We start from the raw sequence: 25444 nt of genomic DNA, 5'->3' as shown, positions 1-25444 counted from the left end.
CGGTGTCCTCTTCAGCTCAGCACGAAGTGTGCTGGCTGCAGACAGGAGGCTCCGCCGGCTCCCGCTGGCTCCGCCGGCTCCGCATGGAGAGGAGAGGGACCCGCCTGTCCCCAGAAGCCGCGCTGGATGGGTTTAGCTGTGGCAGTCCATGGCTGGTTTGAGCTGCCTGCGGCTCTGGGACAGTTCCCCCCAGCGACCCAGGGTCCGTGCCGTGGTGCTGAGAAAGGGGGAAAGGGGCAGTGGCCCCGGCCCGGCCCAGCGGGGCCGGGAGGCTCGGAGCCCCCCCACCTTCCAGCAAGCGAGCTCCGACAAAAAGGGGAAGTCCCGCCTTTCTGTGCGGTTTAAATATGTAAATTGTGAGAAGCGTAATTGGTCTTAAAGACTGTCCATCAACTCAGGGTCAACCCAATACAATGATGCATCAATGGTCCATGCAAGCAAGTAAATGTGTAGGCTTAGAATTGCTGTGTGCAGCTCCAGAAATTGAGATGGAGGGGGAAGAGTTGAAAACAGCTTATGTAAGATAAGCATCTGAACAGTTTGCACAAGTCTTTGCGTATGGGGACTTCAAGGCTGAATGTCATAGTGATCTTACCAAAAAAACCCAGGCATTCCCTGAAGAGTGGTTATGATGATGAAGACCTTCAGCTCTGTTTGTAGCAGGTGTACCCGCTGCATTCAGAGAAAGAACAGGGCAAATGGGTCAAGAGATGAAAACATGGTTGTTCCCCAGATTTATCAATTTATATTTTCACTGTGTTGTACACTCATACTAATAACTTCTCTTGGAGAAATAATTACCTAATTTGATTCAGCGCAGGAGACTATTTGTGAGGGGGACATGTTGCTCTGCAAGTGGTTACAGTGACATATTCAGAAGACTGATAAACTTGGCATAATCAAGACATGATTGAAACTACTCTTCAGTATTTAAAACTTTGTACTGTGAACTTTGTTTTCATTAAAACTGTTTTTGTGCTTTAGGTGAAGGCACTGAAAGAGAAGATTGAATCAGAAAGGGGAAAAGATGCCTTTCCAGTAGCTGGCCAAAAACTAATTTATGCAGGTAATGGATATTCTGAAGGTACCTTATCTGAACCTGCCTTTTTTATGTTGTTGTTTGACTTGGATGTGAATGCTAAGTCTTCTAAGAATTCGAAGAACTGAAGTACAGACAGGTTAAAAACCCCCACAAACACAAAACCAAACTTGGCGTCAAAGGGAGCTCTTAATTTTGAATTAGAATTTTTTAATAGGTTTTAGTGCATGTGGGTCTGTCATCTTTGCTCTTACAACCTGATGTCTTGGGGATATGCTGGGTGAAGAAGAAATAACTTTTGTTACAGGAATTCAGGATTTAAGCAGGTCAAAGCTGCTGTTCCGGCTTAATTCTTTTCTTGTTGCATTTATGCCGTGTATAGCTGAAGCATTGCTGTTTATACCTTAGGGAATTAAAAACCAGATTATTTCTTTTGGATTAACAAAAGAAACCCACCACCAAATGCTTGCTGTACAAAGGTACTTCCAATATTTTCAAGCTCTGTCACTAGAAATGTGTATTATGTACTAGCAAAAACCAGGCTAATGTCAGTTTAAAACATGAAATTAACTTTATTTGAGCTTTATCTTACTTGCCTTGTTCGTTCTGGCACTAATACATAAATCCATTTTTTTGTTCTCACTTCATGTCAATACTTTGGTGCTATTCCAGTACTCCCTCTAGTGTTTTTTTTTTTTCCCCCTCTAAAACTGAGTTTGAAAGAAACTTTGGTGGAATTTTTGCTTCTGTCATGTACTGCTTTGTAATAGGTATTGTCTTTTCACTTGTAGTAAGCTAAAGCCATGGGTGACAGTGGAGAGATGCTAATGGGAGTGTTGTGAGTCTCTGTCTTTGTACAGCTCCTCAGGACTATGTCTCATAGCAAGTTTTATGTCCCTAGTACTTCAGTGAAGGGAGTGCATGTCAAGAACATGAAGGTGCTCTGAAACCTCCATTGATTGTTCCAGAAAATACTCCTATCTGACTGCAGGCCTCTATCAAAGGTGGAAGTCTTATGTATAACCAAGAAATGTTAACAAGGCAGAAGGCTTTGTGCAATGTCTGTAACTGCATGGCACTCTTAATATTTTGTTTCTGTGATTGCAAAAACCAAGGATTGCACAAGATTCTGTGACATTACGTGAGTGTTTTCTGAAGCCAGAATGTATCTGCAGTATTGTATAAGCCTCACAAGCAGTAGGAAATATAGGAAATAAGATTGAGAATATAATACTATCCAAAGATTGATTCTCTTTTTTTTCCTTTTTCTTGGACAAGAGATACAAGGGTATACTGATGACATTTTTACTTTTATTAAAACGAGCTGTAGAATTTGGTAAAAACAAAGTGGTAGCCCCAGCTGACTCTGATTAGAGGCAGGTCCATTGTGTTGATATCTGTATTAAGGTAAGGTCTAGAAACCCTGAGAGTGGTGTGTCCCGAGAAGACAGGATGTCTGTATGTATACTTTATGAAAGTATATATATTATATTACATACACATTCATTAAAGCCTTTCCCAAAGTGCCTATAAAAAATCGTAAGTAGACCCATGTAGGTTCTGAGTCAGATGCTACAGGTACTTCTATTACTGCAGTACATGTAATACTTTCTTGAATGCTTGACCTGCAAGACTGGTGGAACCAGTCTTTTGTGTTCTGAGTGCCATAAAGTGTGTGTTGCTTGATTTCCTTGCAGTCATCAGGATAAGGATGTATCCTTCTAGTTGCAGCCCACTAGCATGGAGAGACGTTGTGAAATAGAATCAGCGTGTGGCACATCTTCAGAAACTTAATCAGTTTAAATTGTAAAATACTCCCTGAAAATTCTGTAGTGGAAATCGGTCCTGTAAAACTCTCTGAAATACAGACTTAATTTTCTGATTTATGCTGCTACCTCTAAGTCAGCTTATTTTGAGAAAAGGCAAAGAAGTATGTGGCTTACTGTGTTCCTAGGTTCTTGTAGATGTGATGCAAATCTATTTTGTCACAGTACCACCTCTGCTTATGAAACATCAAAAGTGGTAGTATAAGAAATGTTTCTGGGTTTGTCTGATGGCTTTTTCATCCTTCTGTCAAGGTGGCAAGTTATGGAATGGTTCTAGCTTTTTCTAATGTTTTAGCCTTCTTTTAATAGCAAGTTGTTAAAGTTGCAAGGTCACAAACTTCTTACTGCAGGTAATGCTCTTACCTGAAGACCAAATGGAAGATAAGTAGAAAGGAATTTCCCTTACTGTGTAAGCAGACTTAAGTTACTTGGTTAAGCTTTTGGTATGTTAAAGCCTTTCCCCTGTGTTACGTGTATCTTTGTTATGGGTCCAGTGAATCTTTCCAGATTTAATGCTTTTATTTTAAATGGTTTGAAGCATCTTCAGCACTTAGGGCAGCAGCCCTCAAGCTATGGAAATCCTAAGATCATCTATTGATTTGCTAAACAACTTCTTAATTTCTACCTGTTTAATTTCCCAGGTAAAATCCTTAATGATGAAACTGCTCTTAAAGAATACAAGATAGATGAGAAGAACTTTGTGGTGGTTATGGTGACAAAGGTGAGTAATTGTTACTTTTGAATAGGAAGCTTCATTAATTTAATTCTGTTTTTTCTTATGATGAGTGATTGTATATGCCCATCCTTAAAACCAGTGGAATTTCATCATATGCAAGTTTTGGTCAACAGCAAAATGCTTGTGTGAATAGATAAAAAATACTGCCTCACAGTCCTGGTTTGCCTAGGCTGATTTTTGCTGCTGTTCTGTGCTGAATGTTTGTATCAAACAAAAAAAAATTGCTAATGGCTGATTTTACTGTTTATTCTTTCTTGTCTCCCTGTTATTTTTCTCCTTTTGTTATTAAAAGGAAGAAGGCAACCTAGGTAGTTTGTTGTTAAATCCTCTGTATGGAACTCTTCCAGCCTTGCCATGTTGCTTTTCATAGTTAATGGCTTTTTCTTCTGTCAAGCTCAACAGCATAAACCAGTAGAGACAGGATACATCTGTCAGTAAACAAACCTGTGGGTTTTGAGAGACTGCAAGTGCAATTTACAGGGAATGACTGTGACACACGTGTTTGAAGTATTTCTTCTCTGAACCACTTGTCAGGCTGCTTCCAGGAATCAAGCCACTGATTTTCCAGGCATTCCAGACCACTGCAATCTGAATGAAATTGGCTTCATCTCTGTTTTGGAATAGGAAATTAATTTTGAAGCTAGAGTTCCTCCTCCTGACAAAGAAAACATATATTCTGTTATTTCTATCTGGTATTACTAAACATAATTAAACATCTGGGCTTGTTAAAGATAACTGTTGTTTGCTGTCTTCCTGACTGAACAGCTTTCTCATCTGTGGTTTGCCACAGAGGCATTTATCAGTGCAAGAAAACAGGTGCAGATGAGATGTCAAGAGTCCAGTTTTTCATTTTGTTGATGGCAGAAGACTCCAGAGAAGTTGTGCAATTGCCCCTCCTGGAAGTTTTCAACAGATGTGTGGCTGTGGCATTTAGGGACCCGGTTTAGTGGTGGGTGTGGCAGTGCTGGGTTAGATTCAATCATTTGAGACCTCTCCTCAACAATTCTATGATCACACAGATCTCCATGAAGATCTGCTAAATTCAGTATATTCTGATATTAAAGGACCTGTAGTTTTGGTATTTCTTCAGTCTTACAATATTTTTGCTAGTCTTGAAGCTCCGTTGTCCTTTCCTGATTCTGTTGTGGGTAGACATGCCCAGTCACGTAGGCACAGACTGCTAACTTTGTCTGATGCTCAGACATTGTTGCATTAAGGGTTTTGGAATCCAGCAGAAAATAGCTCCCCTTGCATTCCAACTGTGTCAGTGTTTTTCTTTGAGTGCTTATTAAAATGTTATTTGCTGTGCCCATCACATTGGTAGCTATTCATTCTTACCCTTACCTCTCCTTGCAGACAAAAGGAGGAAGTAGATGTTTCCTACTTCAAGCAAACATTGTCTGAAAGTGGTGAACCTTGAATAAGTAGTTCTGTTAAAGTTCAGCTATTTCTCTTGGAAAGGCAAAGATTGGGGTCAGCTTTGTCAGCCCTTGGGGCTGTTTCTGTACAATGGGATTAATACTGCGTCCAAGAAAAATTCATGTTAAGAGATATGAAGATTATTTCACAATTGCATACAAGTATTATCCACTCTAAATTTTCTGCTGTAAGTTTGGTAGTCCTTCATTCTTCTCTATCCTTAGTGCTCACTTTAGAACTGAAGTATTTGAGATGTTGTTGCAGTGCTTTGAATGCAAAGATTGCATAACTAAAACATGTTGCAGGTGAAGTTTAATTTTTCTTCGCATCTTGTTTTCCAGCAAACAGCATTCATAATGAAATGTGATTTCTGTCTTAATCACTTTTTTCCAGATCTGAGTGATGAGAAAAGCTTATGCTTGTTCTGCAGATGCTTTTAGGCAGCTTGCTTGGTTTCTTTTGGAAAATGTGCTTTTATAAAACACAGGGTTGTTTTCATATTTAGAATATTGTGGTCTGTAAATATTTAGATCTTTGCATTTCACTTTCTCCTTAGAGTGTGAATGCTCAGGTGTGTAAGTACTTCAGTGACAGTCTCAGTTGCTCGTTTAAACACAGAGAAAAGCATTAGAGATTTAATGTCTTGCAATGTTTTAATGTTGTGCTTGATGTTGAGACAGCAATATCAAACACAAATGGTCTTAACAGAACTTAGTGTGTTTCCTGTAGAGAGCTTGGATTTATGAGCTTTGTGCTGTGCCTGAGCTCTGTTGTCCTCCCGTAGCCCAAAGCAGCAGCTGGAGCGACTCAGCCGTCAAATGCCACTTCCACTGTTGGCTCAACAACTGCAGCTCCCACAGCAGTTGCTGCACCAATCCCTGTTGCTGCCCCTGTGCCAGCTCCTGTCCCTCCACCACCAGCACCAGATGCAGTGGCTTGTGAACCTGCACCTGTGAGTGCTCCAAAAGAGGAGAAGCCAGAAGAAAAACCACCTGAGGCACCAGCTGCTGTCAGTCCATCATCAATTGACAGGTATGAATAAGCCTCCAAAAATGGGTTCCTATTTCTGTCCATTTCTGTTGCTTCTAGTTCCAGTCATTCTCTCCATTCTATATAATTTTTCTTCTTTCTTAAGTGTAATTTCAGTCTCTAACTCAAGTATAATATTACTGCTTGTAAGAAGCACCCCTCATTGCTTATGCCTTTTCCTGTGGCAAATATGGTCTTGGGAATAAACCTGTGGAGTGGAGAGTTAAATGACACAAGACTTTTGTTCCTGTTAGGCATTTCAGAGTTGCTGTCATGCAAATTTCTTTTCAGACTGAGGATATTCACCTGCAATGGGGCTCTACTGCTCACAAAGCTCTTGAAGTCTTAAGAGGAGTGTGTCCTGTCTTGCTCATAAACCTCTGATTGTGTTTTAGATCATATTGGTCAGATTTGTACCCTAAGTTCTTTATTGCTGTATGAGTCTCTTAATTTCTGGAAAGAGCTTTTTCTTCGAAAATGGAGGATGTGGTATTGCTCTTAATCATGTAATGCCTTAAAGCTACCAGTTTATTTTTTCTGAATGTTCCTTGGCCCATATGCAGGTAATGGGGGGACCTGGAAAAACTTTTCAAGTCAATTCTCTACAATTGAGAAAATCAAATGGAAGTTGGAGGTTTCATCCCTGTTGTATGCTGTTGCCTTTTTTTTGCTTGCTTTAAGTTGCTTAAGTATTGCATGGGATTAAAACGTTGTTAACTGGAATTTAATGGCCCTTGAAGTGCTGCATAGCATCAAATCTTCATTTTTCATAATCTGGTTTTTAATTTGTGTGTCATTTCTGGGAATACTGGTGCACAAGACAGTATTTTTAAGTGTATTTAAACACCATCGAATACTGATTTGATGATAATGAAGCGAAACTTGGAATTGCCTAATGTCTTGAAAAACTCATCACAAATTTCTTGCACTAAATATACAAATTGATGATTTAATTTGCGTTTCTGAGAAATTAGTATCTCTTAGAAATGGAATGCAAATGGAGTTTCGTTTATAAGTCAAAGTAACTTAGTTTGTGAAAATATTAATGGGTGGGGTTTTTTCCTTTTTTTTTAATGCTCAGTTTGTCCATTAGGTTCAAAGATCAGTCTTCCGTAATGACATAGTGTTTTCTGTATTTTTAATGTACAGATTGCAGTCTTACTAAAAAAAACCTGCAGTAAGGGAGCCTCAGTGTACGTATTTAACAGGAAGGAACAAAATAATTTAGCATATACATTAAAGTTATCACCTGCCTTGATTTCAGTGAGTACTGTTTCCTTCTGATTTGCTTTAGAATTTAAATTACTAAGGCAAGATTTATTGACCCAAGGCCAGGCCAGCTGGCGTCCTGCTTTGCCTTTGATCTTTTTTTGATTGTAAATCTTACTACTGACAGATACTAGTGAAGCATTCTTGTTGGAACAAATTATTTCTTGCATAGATCTTACAGAGATCTCTGTAAGTGCCTTGTTGGATTTTTAGTGGCGTCTTCTGGAAACATTCAGATCAATCTGATGATCTTTCACTTGCTGGTAGGAGTTGCCAACTCTGGTAGCCTGATAAATGTGAGGCTCCTGCAGCTCCATGTCCTCAAGTCTATCACGTTATCAAGACTGAACATGTATTCCCAAAATATGCACACAATATGTATAAACCTGTGTGTCTGGCTGCTTAGGTCAGCTCAGGCAGGGAAAAGCCTATCACTCATGCAAGATACATTAGCCACATCCTGTTCCCCTCTGGCTGTTTAGGGCAAAGCCCACTGCTGCAAAATGAATATGTACAAAATACAAACGAAAAATACAAATTTCTGTTTTGATAGCTGGCCCTTAGTATTTGGCAAGGTTTTGGTACCTGGCATGGGGACTGCCTGAGCCCTGCAACCCTGATAATCAGATTCCCCTTGCCTGCACATGCACACACACACAGGGCTCACCCAGGAACTGGCTGCGGTCCTTGGCCTTCAGACTTCCACAGTGTCTGGTCTCAGCAGTTGCTGGCTCCACAGGTGTCTGGATCCCCCTAACTCAGAGTTCCCTGTCCCTGTGGACACTTGGAATTCCATATACACATGTGCATGTAGAATAGAGAGAGACACACACACACACACACACCCCCCCCATGCATCATGAGAAATTTTAGAAGTAGAATTTAATAAAAAGACGGGATGGACTGGCAGTGAGGTGCAGAGCGTGGCCAGGCAAGTGTTTCTTACCTATGACTGGCCCTTTTTCTCCTCTTTTTGCTCTCTTAACCCGTGCTTTTCATCTGCATGGTGCTTTGGTGCTTTTCCTTTCCCTGCCTTTGATTCTTGCTCTAGATTTCCCCCAGAACTTTTTCCTGGCACCCCATGGTGAGTTGTACCGCCCTGTAGGCTGTAATGCTCTTGAAGGAGTCCTGTTGACCCACCCTGGATGGCACCCTGAAAACAAGGGGCTGATGCTTTAATTTGCAGCCCTGGGAATGGGGCACCCTTGGCTGTGGCTGATTAAAACTGGTATTCCTCTGCCCACTGTTGCGCCTCTGTGTTCCTTGCTGTTCATGGAGGTGAGCCTTTAATCCTGTAATTTAACAACTTTGATAACTTGAGATGGAGTAATTGCAAATGTTAGCAGTTTATATTCCTGGGAAAGTAGTATACTGAGATTTTAATAAGTGCCTGCCACCGACCTCCTTGGGTCCTCATTGAGATCAAGCTGGTGACTGTGGGGAAGCAGTTAGCAAGACTGCTGTGTGCTTTTGAAAATCCACCTTGTTCTCCCACCCTTTAAAGCATTCAAGCAAGCAGATGGCTAATCCCTGAGCAGATGGGCAAGAGCCAAACTTCTGGGGGGTAGCGGGGGAAGGTTGTCCTTGTGTTAAAAATGCTAGCATTGTAAGTTTGTAAAATCTGTTCTCACTATAGGACCAAAAGAGAGCTCTTTGGAAAGCTTTGTTGGTTTTTTAGAAACAAAAGGGGCTATTAGAGTTACAGCTGCTGCTGCTTTTTTTTTTTTTTTTTTTTTTTGAAAAACAGGAAGTTTTCCAAAGTTTTGTAATTACCATTGCACTTGTCTTCGTCTTACAGTACAACAGGTGATACATCTCGATCAAATCTTTTTGAGGATGCTATAAGTGCACTTGGTAAGTGGAGAGTTTTTTTTAATGTAGACATTATTTTGGTGCAGCAGAAACATGACGGATTAGCAGATGTTGACATTTCCTTCTGTATCTGTCATTGTTAAAGTTATAATCAAAGTGCTCTTCTCTAAGACCTGAAGTTGATATCTTGGAACCAGCATTGAGAACTACTTTACTGAAGAATATTTCCCTTTGTATATTTTTATGGTGTAAAAGGAAGTTCCTTGTCATCCCAGCTTTTTTTCCCCATTTGCCTTAATTTCTCTTCTAACTATTCACTTTGAAGTAGCTTGAATAGAAGACTAGATGTAAACATGTGTGTGCTTTCCACAGAGTGCAGGTCTGATAAAATGGCTGCCTTTATTATTCCCTTGTTCCAGCTTTGAAAGTACTTTGCTTTTTGACACATTTAGATTAGATAAATTCACCAGATCTGCTGCTATCTGGGCTGAGAAATGAATGCCTCCCTGTATTTACAGTCAACTTACTTTTATTCTGACAGTTTAAGTAATGTTTGTTTCTCAGTGGAATAAACAATAAAGACAATAAGAAGGTCTGCCCCATATTTATGCTGATTTGTGTACCTAGGAAATTACTAGACAAACCCACAACTCCTTACTCCTCCTGAAATTTTTGGGTTGTTTTGGATCATAACAAATTCAGGCATAGAAATAAGAAGGAGGTGGGGTTTTTATTCTGTCTTTTGTCTTTAAATATGAAGCTGCAATTCGGTACAAAGAGTTGAACTAAGTGAAGAGTTTCAGTCTACATTTTTGTGTGGTTATGTTGGAGGCAGGTGCTGTGATTAAGCAGCCTAGGGTGATTTAGAAGCAGCAGTAATGTTTTACATGAATTAGTGGTAGCTACTAGATTTGTTTAGGTCTTAGGTGTGACATACTGTTTTAGAGTGTATGATCTGAAATAGCTGATGGATACTGCAGGAGACAAAAATGTAACAGGACTGAAGGGGCTGAACTGATTGCTGGTACCAAAGGTGCTTCCTTAACCATTCTGAATATCTCAGTGACCAAGATGAGGTCATCACAAGCATCCGTGTTAACAGTCTTGATCAGCAAGTTGAATGAAGCTGGTGGTCTTGATTCAAATCTCTTCAAAAATGGAAAAAAAAAGAAATCCCATTTCAAGACCGTCACCTCACTATCCATTTTATATGGGAGTTATTTGGTTGGTGTCTGATGGAGTAAAACCCATGTGTCCCTAACGGGTTTGGAAATAACAGGTATTGAGTGTGATTTTCTGGGTAAGCGTATTGTAAGTGTTGTCAGCTAAAAAATGTTCAAGGGCAATAGGCATGAACTCTGTGGTTCTTTTTTTGAGAAACTGTCCTGGAGGGAATTTGCTTGCACAAATTGATGGAGTATGTCTTCACAGACATAAGTTGTGATCTTACTAAGTTGGATCCTACACATACTCTAACTTGGGCTTCTCAGTTACATTGTCTGAAATTGATTGATTTTGCTTTAAAAACGGGTTGTTTTCTATGATTTGCTGCTGTTTTCAGTTAAATGCTGAAAAGTGATGAGTGATGTGGCTTCGTGTGCTGTGTGAAGATCTGCACGTCTTGCAGTTCTTGTGCAACCACATCTTTCACAGGAGCAACCTAAAATTTCTTTAGGGCATAGGACAAGATATATTGTGGGGAGTGTGATGAACTGGATTTGAGAGTTAATCCAGCTTTAGAATGTTATTTGAAAGACAAAAGCAAAGGGCAGAATCTATTCAGCCCTGACCTCAAACATTTCCACTAAGCACTAGGTACAGATAGGCCTGACTCTGTATCATGACATTGCTAGTGTGCAACTTCTGAATTATTATTCTTGATCTCACTTTGCTCAACTTGTTAACTAGTCTGTATGGAGTACATGCACCTACATTTTCAGTAATTCTGTTTTCCTCCTTTGGCTTTTAATTATGCCTTAGGTAGCAGCCAGTGCAGAGCAAGCCAGCCTTTTTGCATCTTTTTCCTCTATCAAATCTCTCATAGTGTTCTAGTCTCTGCCTTGCTTATATCAAAAAAGCAATACAGAAGTGTTCAAGTAATAACTAATTATATCAACCGGTGTTCTGTCTGCTTGGTTAGTTTCTTAGGAGTAGTAAGGGTAAACTAGTGCCGTGTCAGGAAGAATGTGAGCAGAAGTTTAGCAAAATCATTGTGTTGGGACAATTGTTGGCTTGGCTTTTTTGCTTCTTTGAAGATATATAGAAGTATATATCTTTAGAGCAATGTTTAGGTGATTTTTTTTTTTTTTAATGAATGAAAAAATGCAGGTAGATGTAAAATGAATGATTTTGTAGTTCTGTATGAAGACATGAAAAATTTACCATTCCCTACAATCAGGTTGGCACTATTACTTTGAAGCCCAAATAATAAATAGTCAAATTAGTCAAGGTTTTTAAATCCTTTATTTATGGATAATGCACAAGTATCCTTGGGCTAGGGCTGTTTTATTGTTTGTTCTTGAGTATACAGCCCTAAGTCATACACCCACTGATTATTTAGAAGCACACGTTAAGAAACAGGCAATGGGGTTGTATTAATGTTGGCTTGAGTTAAACACCTTCTCCCTAAGGGAATAAAACTTGATGTTTTCTTTGGTTTTTTTAATTATGACTTACTTGTTTTAACAGAGTAGCTCTTGTATTTGTTTCCTCTGGGTTTTTTTTTTTTTAATTATTAATCAGTTGTTTTTTATGACTACTGTTAATTATTTAACTCTCCTGCCACTAACTTCCTAGTTGCAGAGTCAGTCAGTAGAAGGATTTCACTGAGATCAGGAATACCTTTATCCAAGGACGGAGATGGTATTTTAATGCCTGGGTTTGTTTGTATTCTTTTTTTCCCCAGCAAGATAAACTTTAAGATTTGACCAGGTACAATGTATAATAGAATAGTTACCTTTCTTTTTAATTGTTATACCTGCTGTCTGCTTTTAAGGCAGCAAAATTAAATGGATTATGAAAAGAGTTAATAGTTTTCTGTACAATGAAATTAGTGTAGTGATCAGTTGCCCTTAAATTGCTCTGTATATCATATGTGTACCTTTTGTCTTGGTTGCTGCAGTTGTGGGACAGTTTTCATCCATTTTTGCTGTAAGAAGTGGGGGATTTGATGTGATGAATGTCTAGTCAAATGTTAAATTGAGTGAAATAAGAATTAAATGAGATAACTTGGTCTCCTGGACCCTCATTGAAGTCTTGAGTGACTTTCCTAGATCCAACTTTTAAGTCTTCTGTCTGATTTGAGTTGGTCCACATTAAGTTGATTAAATTACTTGGATCATCAGCAGCAGCAGCACGTAGCAATATATCGCAATATAATGGTCATCACTAATTGTCATCTAACAGCGGCATAGCAAAAAGTCTTTATTTGGAAAATCCGCAATGGCTAACAATTTGGCAGGCAGATTTCTGCCTTGAAAGATTTGATTTCCAAATGTAAGCTGCAGGAGACTTCTCTTGATTACATCAGGAATTTAATATTAGCTGTGAGGATGCCCTTGACCTTAAATGAAAACTTGAAGAGAGAACATAATTTCAATTACAAGTACAGAAGTATCACCAAGTACTGCTTTTGTCAGTAGAAGTTTACATTTTCTTCATTACCCTCCACTATTTCCAATCAAATTCATAATGAAACCACTGAATGTATTTGGAATTAAAGCTACAGAACCATGGCATGTTTAATAGGAAGTACTCTTTTCGATGAACGACTGAAATTTGGGTAGAAATTACGTATCTATTGAAACTTTTTTTTGTGTGTGTGTGTGATTATTTTCATCTTCTTCCCTTAAAATGGTGGTCCTGTGACTTCTAGTGACAGGTCAGTCCTATGAGAACATGGTGACTGAGATCATGTCCATGGGCTACGAGCGAGAGCAGGTGATAGCAGCGCTGAGGGCCAGCTTCAACAATCCTGACAGAGCAGTGGAGTACCTTCTGATGGTGAGCACTTACCTTGCCAACACCTTGGTCTTTCAGTTTTTGTTTCCCACGTAATACCTTTCACTTTGATTTTGGTGTTATTTTTGAACATTACTCAATCTCTGAGAGTGACATTTGCCATCTGGAAAGGTGAGATTGAAATTTTGACAGATGTGATGTGTTACAGAAAACACTGAAGTAATCCCTAACCACCTCTACCACTTCTTTGCTTTCATTTTTTGTTGACTCATATGGATTTGTATGTAAAGTATGTCCAGTTACAGTGATAGCTTTAACTGCCAATGGCTGGCTCAGTGATTTTGTGTCACCTCTTAGTGACAGCATTAGTTGATTATTTGTCCTTTTGCACTAGTATCTATAACATAACATCACCATTCTTTAAGTTCCAGTTCACTGTAATAATGCACAGTGTTCTTGATACACTTTCCAAACAAAAAGGTTTGAGAGGTTGTTTTTTTTGGTTTTTTTTTTTGAGCTGTGCTTAATTTAACTGGTGTTTTCATTTCAGCAGTGTTTTAGAGAAGAAGCAATTTTCATTTGATAAATAAAGCTTGAAGGGTTAAACAAACCTCATTGGCATGAGACGAAATAGAAGAGTAATGTCACTTTAATGAAAACCCTGTGAGTTTTTCTGGGGCTTTGTGGATTGTTTCTCATTGTATACCTTAATCTGACAGTTGAATTGTAACCACCATAGAATTTGTCTATGATTTTGTTGCTTAGTCAGTATTTCCAGTGCATTTAATTTTCACTCTGGCACACCACTTTTTCCCTGATGAGGTTTTTCCTTTTAGGAGATCTGAACTTTATTAAAATCTGGCAACCAGATATCTTGACCTAATCCTTGCAAAATACATGTGGGTTGAACTTCTGATTGATTGATAAGAAATCTGGCATCTTTACCCTCCAGTTATAAAACTTCAATTTTGTTAATGAAGTTTTCCTTCAGTAGTTACAACTACAAGTCGCTGGCATGCTTCCCACTTACATTAGTGTTCCCAAGACTTTGTAATCTTCAGATTTTAAACTGACAACACATATTTTGAGTACAAGAATGTAAAAAGTTCAATTCCCAGCTACCATTAGGTGAAGCAAGGGTGAATGCAGTAACTCCCAAGTCTGTCATAAGTCTGCAGGCTCAAACATTTGTTTTTCATGCTGTCAAAATGTTGGTTTTACTGTTCATCTAGTCTGTAAATACACCATGAATTCAGTGCCTCCCGTGAGTGTTGGGCCTGCTGTGTGTGTGGCAGTCCTACACAGCATGCAATTCTTGTGCACTCAGTCTGGCATTTCCCTCCTCTAGCTTATTTCTCTTCAGGAACTCCAGAATAGACATAGAGTATCCCTGTGATGGAGTTACATGTCACATCTGCCAAATACATTGATTGGTATGAGGAGTTCATTTCCAGTCCTTCAGAAGACCCTGTATATAAAAAGGGGTCCTGTTATATAAGATGTCCCTTTATGTTTCGTGTTATCCTTCACTGGAAATACCTTTTCTTCTTCTTCTTCCTTCTGGAAGAGGGAGTAGGGAGGAATGGTCTTGCTCTTGGAGACCATACTAGATGTCAGACTTTTTGTTGTCCTTCTAGAACAATCCTTGTTCTGTAAATGGTCTTTCTAACTATTCTGGGTTTGCCGTGGTCTGAAGATGTTCCTTACTCTCCTGCTGCATCAAAAAAGGTTATTTTTAGTTACTGTTGATCTGATCTGTTGGTGACAGTGTTCTTTGACCTTCTCTCTACATTACCTGCCTCCAAACTATCATCAGCACTATCTTTTATATAATCTGCAGATTAGGATTAGGATGTTGAGATCTGTAAGTGTTTGAAGAACCAGTATACCAAAGGTACCTGTAAGGTGTTGGAAAGGAGTTAAACTGTAATTAAAGCACAGCTGTTCCTCAGATGAGCCCTGAAGATTCTACTTGTTGTCCATGGTTCAGATGGCAAGTTCTTCAGTTTTCATGGCTTCATCATTCAAGATGTAGGTGTAATCCTGTGTCCATGAACTGTGGTCATGGAAGGAGGTCTCAGTTGCAAAAGATGCTCTTTATTTTTCTAAGCCCCAGACTTTGGAGGCATTTACATTCAGATCTTCCTTTGAGCCAAGGATTTCCTAACTCCTAACTAGGAAGGAGTTCTGTCATCTCTTCAATAACCAGCCTCTTAGTTTGGATATTTTTAGGAAACGTTTCCTTAGTGTGAGTATAGTCAGACACTGAACATAATTCCTAGAGAGGTGGTCAATGTCCTGTGCCTGTCAGTATTTCAGAGGCATTTGGACAATGCCCTTTGCAGGCTTTAACTTTTGGTCAGCCATGAATTGGTTGGTCAGTGGGACTAGATGATCACTGTAAGTACCTCCCAGCTGGAACTATTTTGTTCTCTATTCTGTGCAGAAGCTGGACCTGATGTGATTATTGCCCTGCGGAGAGCAATGTCAGCTAAAAACCACTGTACTGCTCCGTTAAACAGTAAACAATTGTTTCATCCACCATAAGGCAACAGTGGCCTTTTTTTGCTGTCCAAGCAGTGTTTGCATTCAGAATGACTTGTGTGTGGTTTAATACCATGCTTTATTTTGTTGTGTAGCTGTGTGAACAAGGTCCACATGCCTCACTGGCATTGTCTGATTACAACTGTACACAGTCTCTATTATCTGGAGGGTGATACTTCAAGCTTGCATGCAAGAGTTAAGATGATGTTCAAGATGACAAATAATTTCTAAGTAAATTTGTTTGAACGAGTTTACATAGTCCTTCCATTTAAGAGCAAACTTAAAAGTTTAAACAAGCACATGTTGTTTGATCTGGACACAGATTGCAGTGATGACATATGCCTGTGAATAGGTGAAATCAACTAGTAATTTCATAAGAGTAACCCAAGTTGTTACATTATACTTGCTTTGCCAGAAATTATTTTTTTATGGGAAAGCTATTTAATCAGTGCTCTGTAAGCCACTGATAAGGGAGTGTTGCCTCAGAATTATACCATGAATGGAATTCTTCTCCCCCTCAGTGGAGGGAGGGATGTGTAGCAAGCTTACTGAGCCATGTGAAGGTAATGAAGTGTGTGACAGGGAAATCCTGCATTTATTCCCCTGAGTGGCTTAAACATGCAGTTGATGATTAGGTGATTTATATCTTGATGTGATTCTTAATAAACAGGTAAGGCAAAGCATTGCTTGGAGCACTGTCCAGTTCTCCCTTTCTAGATGTGTGCTCTATATTAGCTGCATATTTGTCCTTTTTGTTCAGGTGTAATGATGAACATACCGTGTGAAGATCATGTTACAGCAGGACTTTTAATCTACATTACCTACCAGTGATTTTTATGGTAGGCTTGACAAATCTCTTCATTGTCTGGTTACCCTGTAGCTCTGTACTATTTCCACCCACCCAGTTCCTTCTGTTTTGTGGTTCCCAAACAGAAGGGTGACTTTCGTTTGGATAACTTCTCTGGGCTGTTCCAACAGGGCCTGTTGTACTATTCGTGGTGTCTCTCCCATGAGTAAGTTTCCAGGCTTCAGGGATGTAGTGGTTTGGTTCAAAATACCCATTACTTACTTAACTCTTTAACTAAAACCCAAACTATGCTAAACCATGACAAGAGAGATAGATTGAAAGGACAAACTTGGTGCAGGAGTTCAGTGACAGTGAGGAAGGCAGGGTTAGGGTAGGAAGCTTGAAGGATTTCCATGCAGGTGAAAAGTAGTACAGTGAGGTATCATGGTTGTGTAACCTACATTCTAGTTTATTATAATACTGTGGTTTAGCTTTGTCCATTCCTGCCTCCATAGCAATCAGTTCCTATACAAAGTTGCTTGCAGATAGAAAATAAACAAAAGGCAAGTTAACTTTTTTTTTTAAACTGCTAAAGCTGGGTGACATACAGACCTTTTCACTTTTAACATACAGTAAATGACAGCTTTTCATTGAGGAAAGAGGTCCCAAGAGCTGTGTTCTTGTATCTCTTCTCAGTTTCTTGCCAGTTGTATGGCATTGTTAATCTTAGTTAGTATTTTGTACTGCAATTTGTTGCTGTAGTGTCACTTCTTTTGCATAACAGTATAACATATTGTAACAGTATATTTAACTTTTTCGCTCATATCAAATATCTTCAAACAGGATTCAAAGGAAGTATTTTTTGTCAGGCGAAGTGTGTTTTAAAGTGATGCAGTGCATGCTTTACTGTCTTTCTATAAAAAACACAGGTTTTTCTTGCCAAAAGATAAAATTAATCTTTTCACGGTGTTCTCTGTCAGTTGTAAATGCATAACTCACAGGATCTTGCCTTGTATTCGCAGTGAAAGCATTAAGGTTGTTTGGTTTTTTTTTTTTTCCTTCATTCTGAAACACTAATACTGCATGTAGTTGAAACATTTCTGTGGGTAATGATGTGATCTGTGGCTTTAGGGTATACCTGGAGATAATCAGGCTGTGGCTGAACCCCCTCAACCACCAAGCACTGGTGCATCTCAGTCTTCAGCAGTGGCAGCAGCAGTAGCAACTATACCCACGACTGCTAGCTCACTAGGAGGTAAGAAAGGCTGTGTTTGAGAAGGTATGATAAACAATGTGCACTTAATCTCTTTTCCAGTCAGTTTTAAGTTCCAGGTGCTTGTGGGCTGCTCAAAGGGAATTGGATAAGAGCTGTTAACATGGAAATTCCAGGTGTGGTACTTTCTTGGAACAAGTGGCTTGTTGTATGTCATGTGCAATGAAGCATGAATTTTCCAAAAATGCAGTGAACTTGCACAATTTCTTTAATTCAGTGTTCTGAACTTAAGTGCAAGAGCACAGATATGGTTGGGTGTTTTCTCTCACTTAACCTCTGGCTTTTTTCTCTGTGACTGATTGGGCACTGTCCACTGTGGCTATATTAATATATTTACCACACAGAAGTTCGAATATTAAGGGAGAAACCTGAAATTAGGCCATGAAGTGTAGCACTGGAGAGACCTATAAATGACCTAGGACTCTTCGCTCAGCAGTGCAGCACTTTGACAGTGGTTGGTGCCTGCTGAAGAGAAGGGTATTTATCATGTATTTATCTCCCTCTTAAAGGGAGATAGATAAATACATGAAAGGAGCCTAATGAAGGAGTAGGAAAGGTCTGTCTTAGGCTGTGGCAGAAATGGTGCTCAAGATACAAATTCTGATAAGAGGCCAGAGTGTTAAACATGCATTTAGTAGTTGCAGGCACACATGACATGATCCATGAAGAGAGAATGGGGGGAGGGATATTTCGGAGCAGTTCAGACACTGCTGTGTTCACTTCAGTAACTAACAGTGTGGGATGTTTGGGAAGACAAGACTCCCTGGAGAACTGACCTGTGGTAGGAGGTGGAGAGCTCTGGTGTAGATGCAGAGATGAGACGGTGGGTTGGGTAGATGTGTCTGAGTTTAACCAGAGATGAGACATACAGAGGAAAGTGTTGGAGATAAGGACCAGGCTGTTGGATCTTAAGAGAAGACTGGGTGAAATGGGAACGCCTTGTTTAACCTTAGAATAAAGAAGTTTTGCTTAAAGCTAGAGTTACTGTGAGGAAGCAAATTCTTCTATGCTTCAGTGAGGGGTGTGCTATTCACTTGCATGTCCTGTTTCTATCTACAGTTACAGTGTAGGTATGTATTTTATTAAGATTCTTAGTAACTTTTAAAAAAAAAGTGTTACTTCACTGATTTTTTTTTTTTTTTTCTCAGGGCATCCACTTGAGTTTTTGCGAAATCAGCCTCAGTTCCAGCAGATGAGACAAATTATCCAGCAAAATCCTTCTCTGTTGCCGGCATTGCTACAGCAGATTGGACGGGAAAACCCCCAACTACTGCAGGTGGATCTTAAAAGAAGAAAATAATGCTTGATAATTGTGATTTACCTTTACAAGAGAGTCACATGTTGATGTTGTCTGGGATATGTTACTAGCAGTTACAACATTCTATTGCTGGCTTTTCAGCAGTTGTTGCTGTACAGAATGTATTTTCTATGATATTAGATACAAATTTGAGACTTCATAAAAGGTGAAAAGGGGGTGAGGAAGAGGAAAGGATCACTGCAGTTGAATTGAAACATAAAAATTGTGTTTCTTATGGTTAGACGGAATAATTTTTTTCTCTGTGCACTTTTTGCACATTCCTTTGACTTCTTAATTCTCTGAAAATAAATATTTTTACTTGTCTGTTGGCAGGCTTAAAGATGAGTTATTTGAATCTATGTGTTTCTTTTTCTGTCCTGTGCTTCACAGCAAATAAGCCAGCACCAGGAACATTTTATTCATATGTTGAATGAGCCAGTTCTAGAGTCTCGCCAAGGTTTAAGTGGCAGTGATGATGGTGCCAGCACTGGAGGAATAGGAGATGCTGGGAATGCTCATATGAACTACATTCAAGTAACACCTCAGGAAAAAGAAGCTATAGAAAGGGTGAGCCTTTCTTCTTTGAAATTTTCCTTTCTTCTTTGAAATTCTTGTTGCTGTAGGGTGTTGACTCCAGTGCATGCTTAAGACACACTTAACTTAAGCTTTGTTTAGCTCAGTAGTTCTGCATAATATTTGATGTTTTCCTACTTGGCATTTCGTAGCTCTTGTAGCCTTGTTTCAAATCATACCTCTTCTTGCTTTATAGCAATTGAGTCTAAAATACCTTAAATCTGTCTTACCGAGAAGAGGCAGAGCGTTTTAAGTGATCAGAGACCATCCTGTGATAATTGATGACAGAATGGATTTCCCTCGGGAATTACTCGGGAAGTAATTCCTCTTGCAAAAGCCTCAGCCAGCACTGTTCTAGATCATGCCATGACAGGTTTCCAGATACAAAGGTCTGGCTGCATGAGCACTCTTTGCAAAGTGTTGGAAAGTAAGAACAGTCATAGTTGAGTAGATTAGTTGGAGTCAAAACTTTACCCAGCTGTTTGTCTGTCCATGAGAATTAGTTAGTTACAGTTTTCTAAAAGTACTGGTAAGCATGAAAATATACTCTGGGGTGATATATTGCATTCATAAACACTACTGTGTAACTGACTAAATTTGCCTGGATGGCAATGCCCCTGAGATTTTTCTCAGGACAAACTGCAAGACTTTTGTCATACTGTGGTAGTGGTTTTGTACCCCAAAGACAGTGTTTTTTCAGCTGGCAAAACGAAAGTTCATGTAAGGATCATCAGGATACCTATTTGAGTATCGGTATTCAGTCCTCTAGAACTTGAGGAAATTGGCAATTAGTAAAATTAGTCTAATAAAATTATTTGTCCATGTACTTCTTCACAGGCCATCTTCTCTAGTCTGCTGCATTTCCTTTTAAAGCCATTTTATGCAGTAGAGCTTTATTAGCTCTGCGGTCTCTTCTAAAACCAAGCAGAGATCCATACGCTTCTTTCTCTTCCTGTGAAAGACAAACCTCAAAATTTAAGTGTCTTAGTATTGCAGCTGATGCTTTCATGCTGTTTGTGAGCCTGAAATAAAATCCAAGACTGACTGGTGAGGGATAATAGGACACAGTTTCTCACAGTTATTTGATCTGCCCCATACATGAAATGCCTTGCAGGTGCTGTGAGGATTTTAAGAAAATCTTGAAATAGTGGAGTGTACTTGCCTTTGGCTAAAACAAGGATTCAATTTCTGAGTGCCCCTAAGTGCTGGCTAAGCCCTTGGCACAGTAATAAGTTCTTCTCTGGTGTTCTCATACCCTGTTGTCACTGTGTTCCAGACTTTAATTAATTCCTTGACTTCTGAAAACCAGATTGCTCTGAGTTTACTTGTCTTGGCTGCAGTGCGTAGTTAATTTTTTTAAGATAAACAATTGAAAATATGGCTTAATGTGACATGCTGGACAAGCTACTAAAGATCACAGGCTGGGAGCTTTTGTTCCAGGCAGTTTTTGTTAAAAGTGCTTTGGAACTTTGTATAATTGTTTAAAATGAGCATTGTTTTGAAGTCGGGGTTTTTTTTCTGCAGCAGTGCAGTGTGCTGTTACTTCTTGACAATACTGTGACCCAGCTCTGTTTTAGACATACTGGGTCACTAAAGAAGTGACAATTTTTTATGGTGCTTCATTAGACTTAATCAAATCACCTTTTCAAGTGAGGATCCTCTTTACTAAAGCACCTTATTTTTCACTCAGTAAAGTCTGCATTGAACTGGGCAGCAATGTTATTTCCAAGAAGGCAGTAATTGCTTAAGGGACATCTTGAGACACTAGACATAGAAAGAAGCCTAACATACAAAATGCACTTCCTAAATATGTTTCTTTTCTTCAGTTAAAGGCATTAGGATTTCCTGAAGGACTTGTGATACAGGCGTATTTTGCCTGTGAGAAGAATGAAAACCTGGCTGCCAACTTTCTTCTACAGCAGAACTTCGATGAAGACTGAGAGAATTTTTTTTTTTCTATTTCACACCTCACACCAGTGCATTACACTAACTTTGTTCACTGGATTGTCTAGGATATTTGGGCTTACATTCATAATGCTTGGTGTATGGCATAATAGGGGGTGGGTGGAAGGGAGAACATAGGAAACAAAGCAAAGAAAGCAACAAGTTTTAAATGTCTGTTTTAAGTTAGCAGATGCAGAAAATCGCACAGTGTAAAAAAAAAAAAATATACAACCAAAAAATCAGCTTCTGCAGATAATTAGTTCCTTCTATAAACTGTAGGTTAACTTTTTCTAGGTTTTAACTCTTACTGTACTAGTTCCAGAAATGTAGTGTAATGCACTGCTTCATGTTCCTTTCCACTTAGTATTGACATTGGAAGTAGCCTGTGCTACGTAGATTTTACAGTCTGTATTTCATGGCAACACTGGATAGCAGCTTTGTGAAATCTAAAAGATCTGAGCAAATGTAATCCTGAATGCCATAATAGGGGTATTCGGGTTTTTTTCTTCAGCTGTGTTAAAGTAGTGCAAGAAACACAGTATTTTTGTCTAATGCTGAATTAGAACAGTGTTGGCTTTCTTCTTTTTATCAAATGAAAACCCATTACATTTAAAAGTGTTCTGATTATTGAGAAACACCACCCCCTCCTTTGTCCCCCTGAAATGATCCGAGAAGCTATATACATACAGAAAAAAATTATTATCCTGTTTACATATTTTCTCTTTGGGAAAAAAAAAATTATAGATATCTAATTACTGTTCTCTTAATGTTATCTTGCAGTAAAAGTTTTAAAAGCAATAGATTGCATGTTTGGTTTTGTTATATGCACTCTAGTGAATTGAATATTCTTTTTCTGCCAGCAAACAAAATGCAAGCTTCATTTTTGTCTGCTGCAATGAGACTTTATCAAATCAAATTTCACCTTCCCAACTTTGTTGAACCAGCTTTTATAGTATAGCTATTAAGTGTTCTGTTGCTCTTGAGTAGATTGTAGTGTTCAAGCTATTTCTGTTAAGTAAGGACTTTTGGGGATTTATTCACTTTATAAGGAAGAGAAGTTCAAAACTTGAGATATCAAGCAAACTATCAATTTATTCCAACGTAAAAAAAATTGACACTCGAAACTTTCTATTGAAAGTAAGCTCTGGTTACAGAGTTTTGAATCTTACTTCTTCATACCTACTTACCATTTATTTTGTTTAGTCATCATAAAATGTTAACCATTTTTTTGTTTGTTTGTTTTTTGTAATACACGTTTGCTTTTAGAGGTAATTTTGCCCATCATTGCAATACTAGGAATAAAAACAAATGCAAATTTAATCTAAAGCTGTTCTGTGCAACGTTACCTGAACACAACATGGGGATAGTTTGATTTTTCTACTGTTGTAGTCCAATTTACCTGGATTACAAGTTTACCTCTACAGTAACCAGGAAAAATCCTATTAGTGGTACAGCACTGAACTCCTGTACAACATAATGATATTAATGATTTTAATGATTTAGTGGTACAACTAAAAAATTGTTTTCTGCTGAGTTTGTTTATCAGTGGATTAACTACTATTTAAGCTCAAAGTACAAGTCAAGTGTCTTGAAAAAAGAGCTAAAAAGACTGAAACATTTGTATTTTGTTTCTTCATTGATTGGCCATAGTCTGTAAAAATATTATCTGCACAAAACAATGTAATGAATTAAAGCCTTTTACTTTTTTTTTTCTATTCTTATACATCTGTGATATTTTTCCAGATAGTGTGTATTTTAATTATTCAGATTTTATTCTTTTAAAATTTCTTAGGTGTATGTCATCTAAGTGATCAGTAGCACAACCCAAATCTATCAGTAGGAGATGTGATACTGCTAAATAGGAAATAAGTCTTTCATAATGTTTTCATTTTAGAGAAGTTAACATTAATAATACCTGAGTCAGCTAGCAGACTTCATCTAAACAGGATTCTCAGTTTATCTATGAACTGAGAGATGGATTTTGATCTAACACTGCACGCCAAAAGGGGCTGTTTGTTATCTGTAAAAGGATCAGCTGTCAGGTACTTGAAAAACACCAAATTGATACAAGGACTTCTTGAATGTACTTTTACTACATAGCTAATACCTAACTAAGACAAAAGCTTTTAGTTTGTGGGAGTCTTCTGTACTGATCAAACTGCTATGAGAAATAACCATTCCTTCTTTGCGAGGGTGGAGAGTAAAGCAAGAATGTCTGGGTGTTTCAGTCCACTCCCTCCAATTTTGGTTTTGAAATGTTTACTTATTATAAATGTATTTGAATTAAAGTCTGTTGAGCTTGTTCTTTGTACAAAAAAAAAAAAAAAAAGCTAGTAGCTTTGTTCATTTGTAACTTTGTATGCTGAGTGACTGAGGGATTTATGGCTGCTGTGTTTGAAGCCTTACTAGTCATGCTGTTCCCGTTTTTCCAGCAGTGAAACAGTGTTTTTGTGACTTCTGATGAACAACAGGTGTCTGACCTTACACGCTAGCAAAAACTGTTACCTGTCCAATAGCGGGATACTTGCCAGGGAGAATCGTGTCTCTCTTTGTAGTAGCTGCCAAAAGGGAAGAATACATGGAATTCATGTGGTGTTGAGGAGGTGTGACCTGAGCAAGCTGCCTAGGTATGTTGTGCCTCGTTTTCTACCAAGTACTACCGGGAGTTGTCTGCACAGAGTGCTCCTCAGCTTCTCTGCTGCAGATCTCTTAGGGATTTGGGGATCAGTTTCCTCAGGGCTTTCTGAACAGTAGCTAAGAAAATAAAGTATTTCTTCCTAAGTTTTGGTACTGTAGTCCTTACCTTTGTTGTAAAACTTCTGAATATCTGCTTAGACAAAAGCTATTTATGATGCACTTTTAATTGGGATTAAAAAGTTACTCTGAAGTCATATTAATTCTGTAGTTGTCTGTTCTTCAGTCCTCTGTACCAGCTGCATTTTAATGCTGTGGTTCATTTACCTCGCCCAGAGTTGCCTGATGAGTCCAGCTAAAACCCAAGCAATTTGACTGATTAAATGCCCTGTTCTTACCCCACACTAACAGAACTTTGTAGGAATGTGAGATTAATCACTCCTGAAATCAAACTGTGGCACTCTGATTTTGGAGTGCTGGGTTGAGCTTCACTTCAAGAACGTGCATGAATGAATGAGAGAGACACAAAGCCAAGTCCTCAAGTAATGTATGCAGATCTGTCACCCATGGTTTCATTAAGTATTTCATTTAGTTTTTAGAGAGTTTTGGAGGCAGCCACATTATTTTTTTTTTCCTGATTTCTCTTAAGTCCAGTTCTGTGCACAAAACTAACCTAAAATTTCTGCACTTGAAAATACTCTCTAGTTCAATGGAAACAGTAAGGTGGGAGTGGGGAAAACATCTTTGTCAGTAATATCTTTAGTTCTTCCTTGCCTGTTTTGGGATGCCAACATTATTCAGCACACTGTCCTTTGAAAACATTATTTTGACATGATTCTATGCGCAACTATGGTTATGAAGTCACAATTTATAAAATTTTGTGGCTTCAGTAAACCATCCAAAGAAGTAGGCTTATTCCACCTGTGATTAAATGATGTATGGGAAAAGTTTAATTATTTGATCACCACAAAATGCATGACTGATCAATGCTGCTGGTGCCTGTATCTACAGACTGTAGCTGATGTTCCTGACTTCTAACTGTCCAGTGCCATTGCTGTATTTATATATTTCTCCACAGAATAAATGACCTGTGAGGAGGGGGGCCTGGGGGGAAAGGGTTGTGAAACTTCGTGGTTCTTGTCAGAACTCAACTTCTTTCCTCCTAGGCAAAAGAAATAAACACACACAATTTAACTCCAGTTCTAATTAAAGCACATTTTCATGAAGACACCAGCATCTCTGGCATTTTCTATCCAAACTGCAGTGAAACTAATAAGTATGTGCTCTTCACTAATGGTAGCA

At 38.7% G+C, this 25444-nt stretch overlaps 1 protein-coding gene across 1 annotated transcript in view; it reads left to right on the top strand.

Moving 5' to 3' along the window:
* RAD23B (RAD23 homolog B, nucleotide excision repair protein) overlaps positions 1 to 24401 on the top strand; it is a 37470-nt gene extending 13069 nt beyond the window's left edge. The window contains exons 2-10 of the mRNA XM_032095653.1: positions 985 to 1066; positions 3507 to 3586; positions 5805 to 6052; positions 9117 to 9172; positions 13005 to 13132; positions 17553 to 17676; positions 18843 to 18970; positions 19382 to 19558; positions 21391 to 24401. Coding sequence (XP_031951544.1) covers positions 985 to 1066; positions 3507 to 3586; positions 5805 to 6052; positions 9117 to 9172; positions 13005 to 13132; positions 17553 to 17676; positions 18843 to 18970; positions 19382 to 19558; positions 21391 to 21504 — 1137 coding nt within the window. The 3' untranslated portion in view covers positions 21505 to 24401. The remainder of the gene's footprint in view (positions 1 to 984; positions 1067 to 3506; positions 3587 to 5804; positions 6053 to 9116; positions 9173 to 13004; positions 13133 to 17552; positions 17677 to 18842; positions 18971 to 19381; positions 19559 to 21390) is intronic.
* The last annotated feature ends 1043 nt before the right edge of the window (positions 24402 to 25444 follow it).

Source organism: Corvus moneduloides, chromosome Z (genome assembly GCF_009650955.1).
Source record: "Corvus moneduloides isolate bCorMon1 chromosome Z, bCorMon1.pri, whole genome shotgun sequence".
Lineage (NCBI taxonomy): Eukaryota > Metazoa > Chordata > Aves > Passeriformes > Corvidae > Corvus > Corvus moneduloides.
This window is presented reverse-complemented; position numbering and strand designations above follow the sequence as displayed.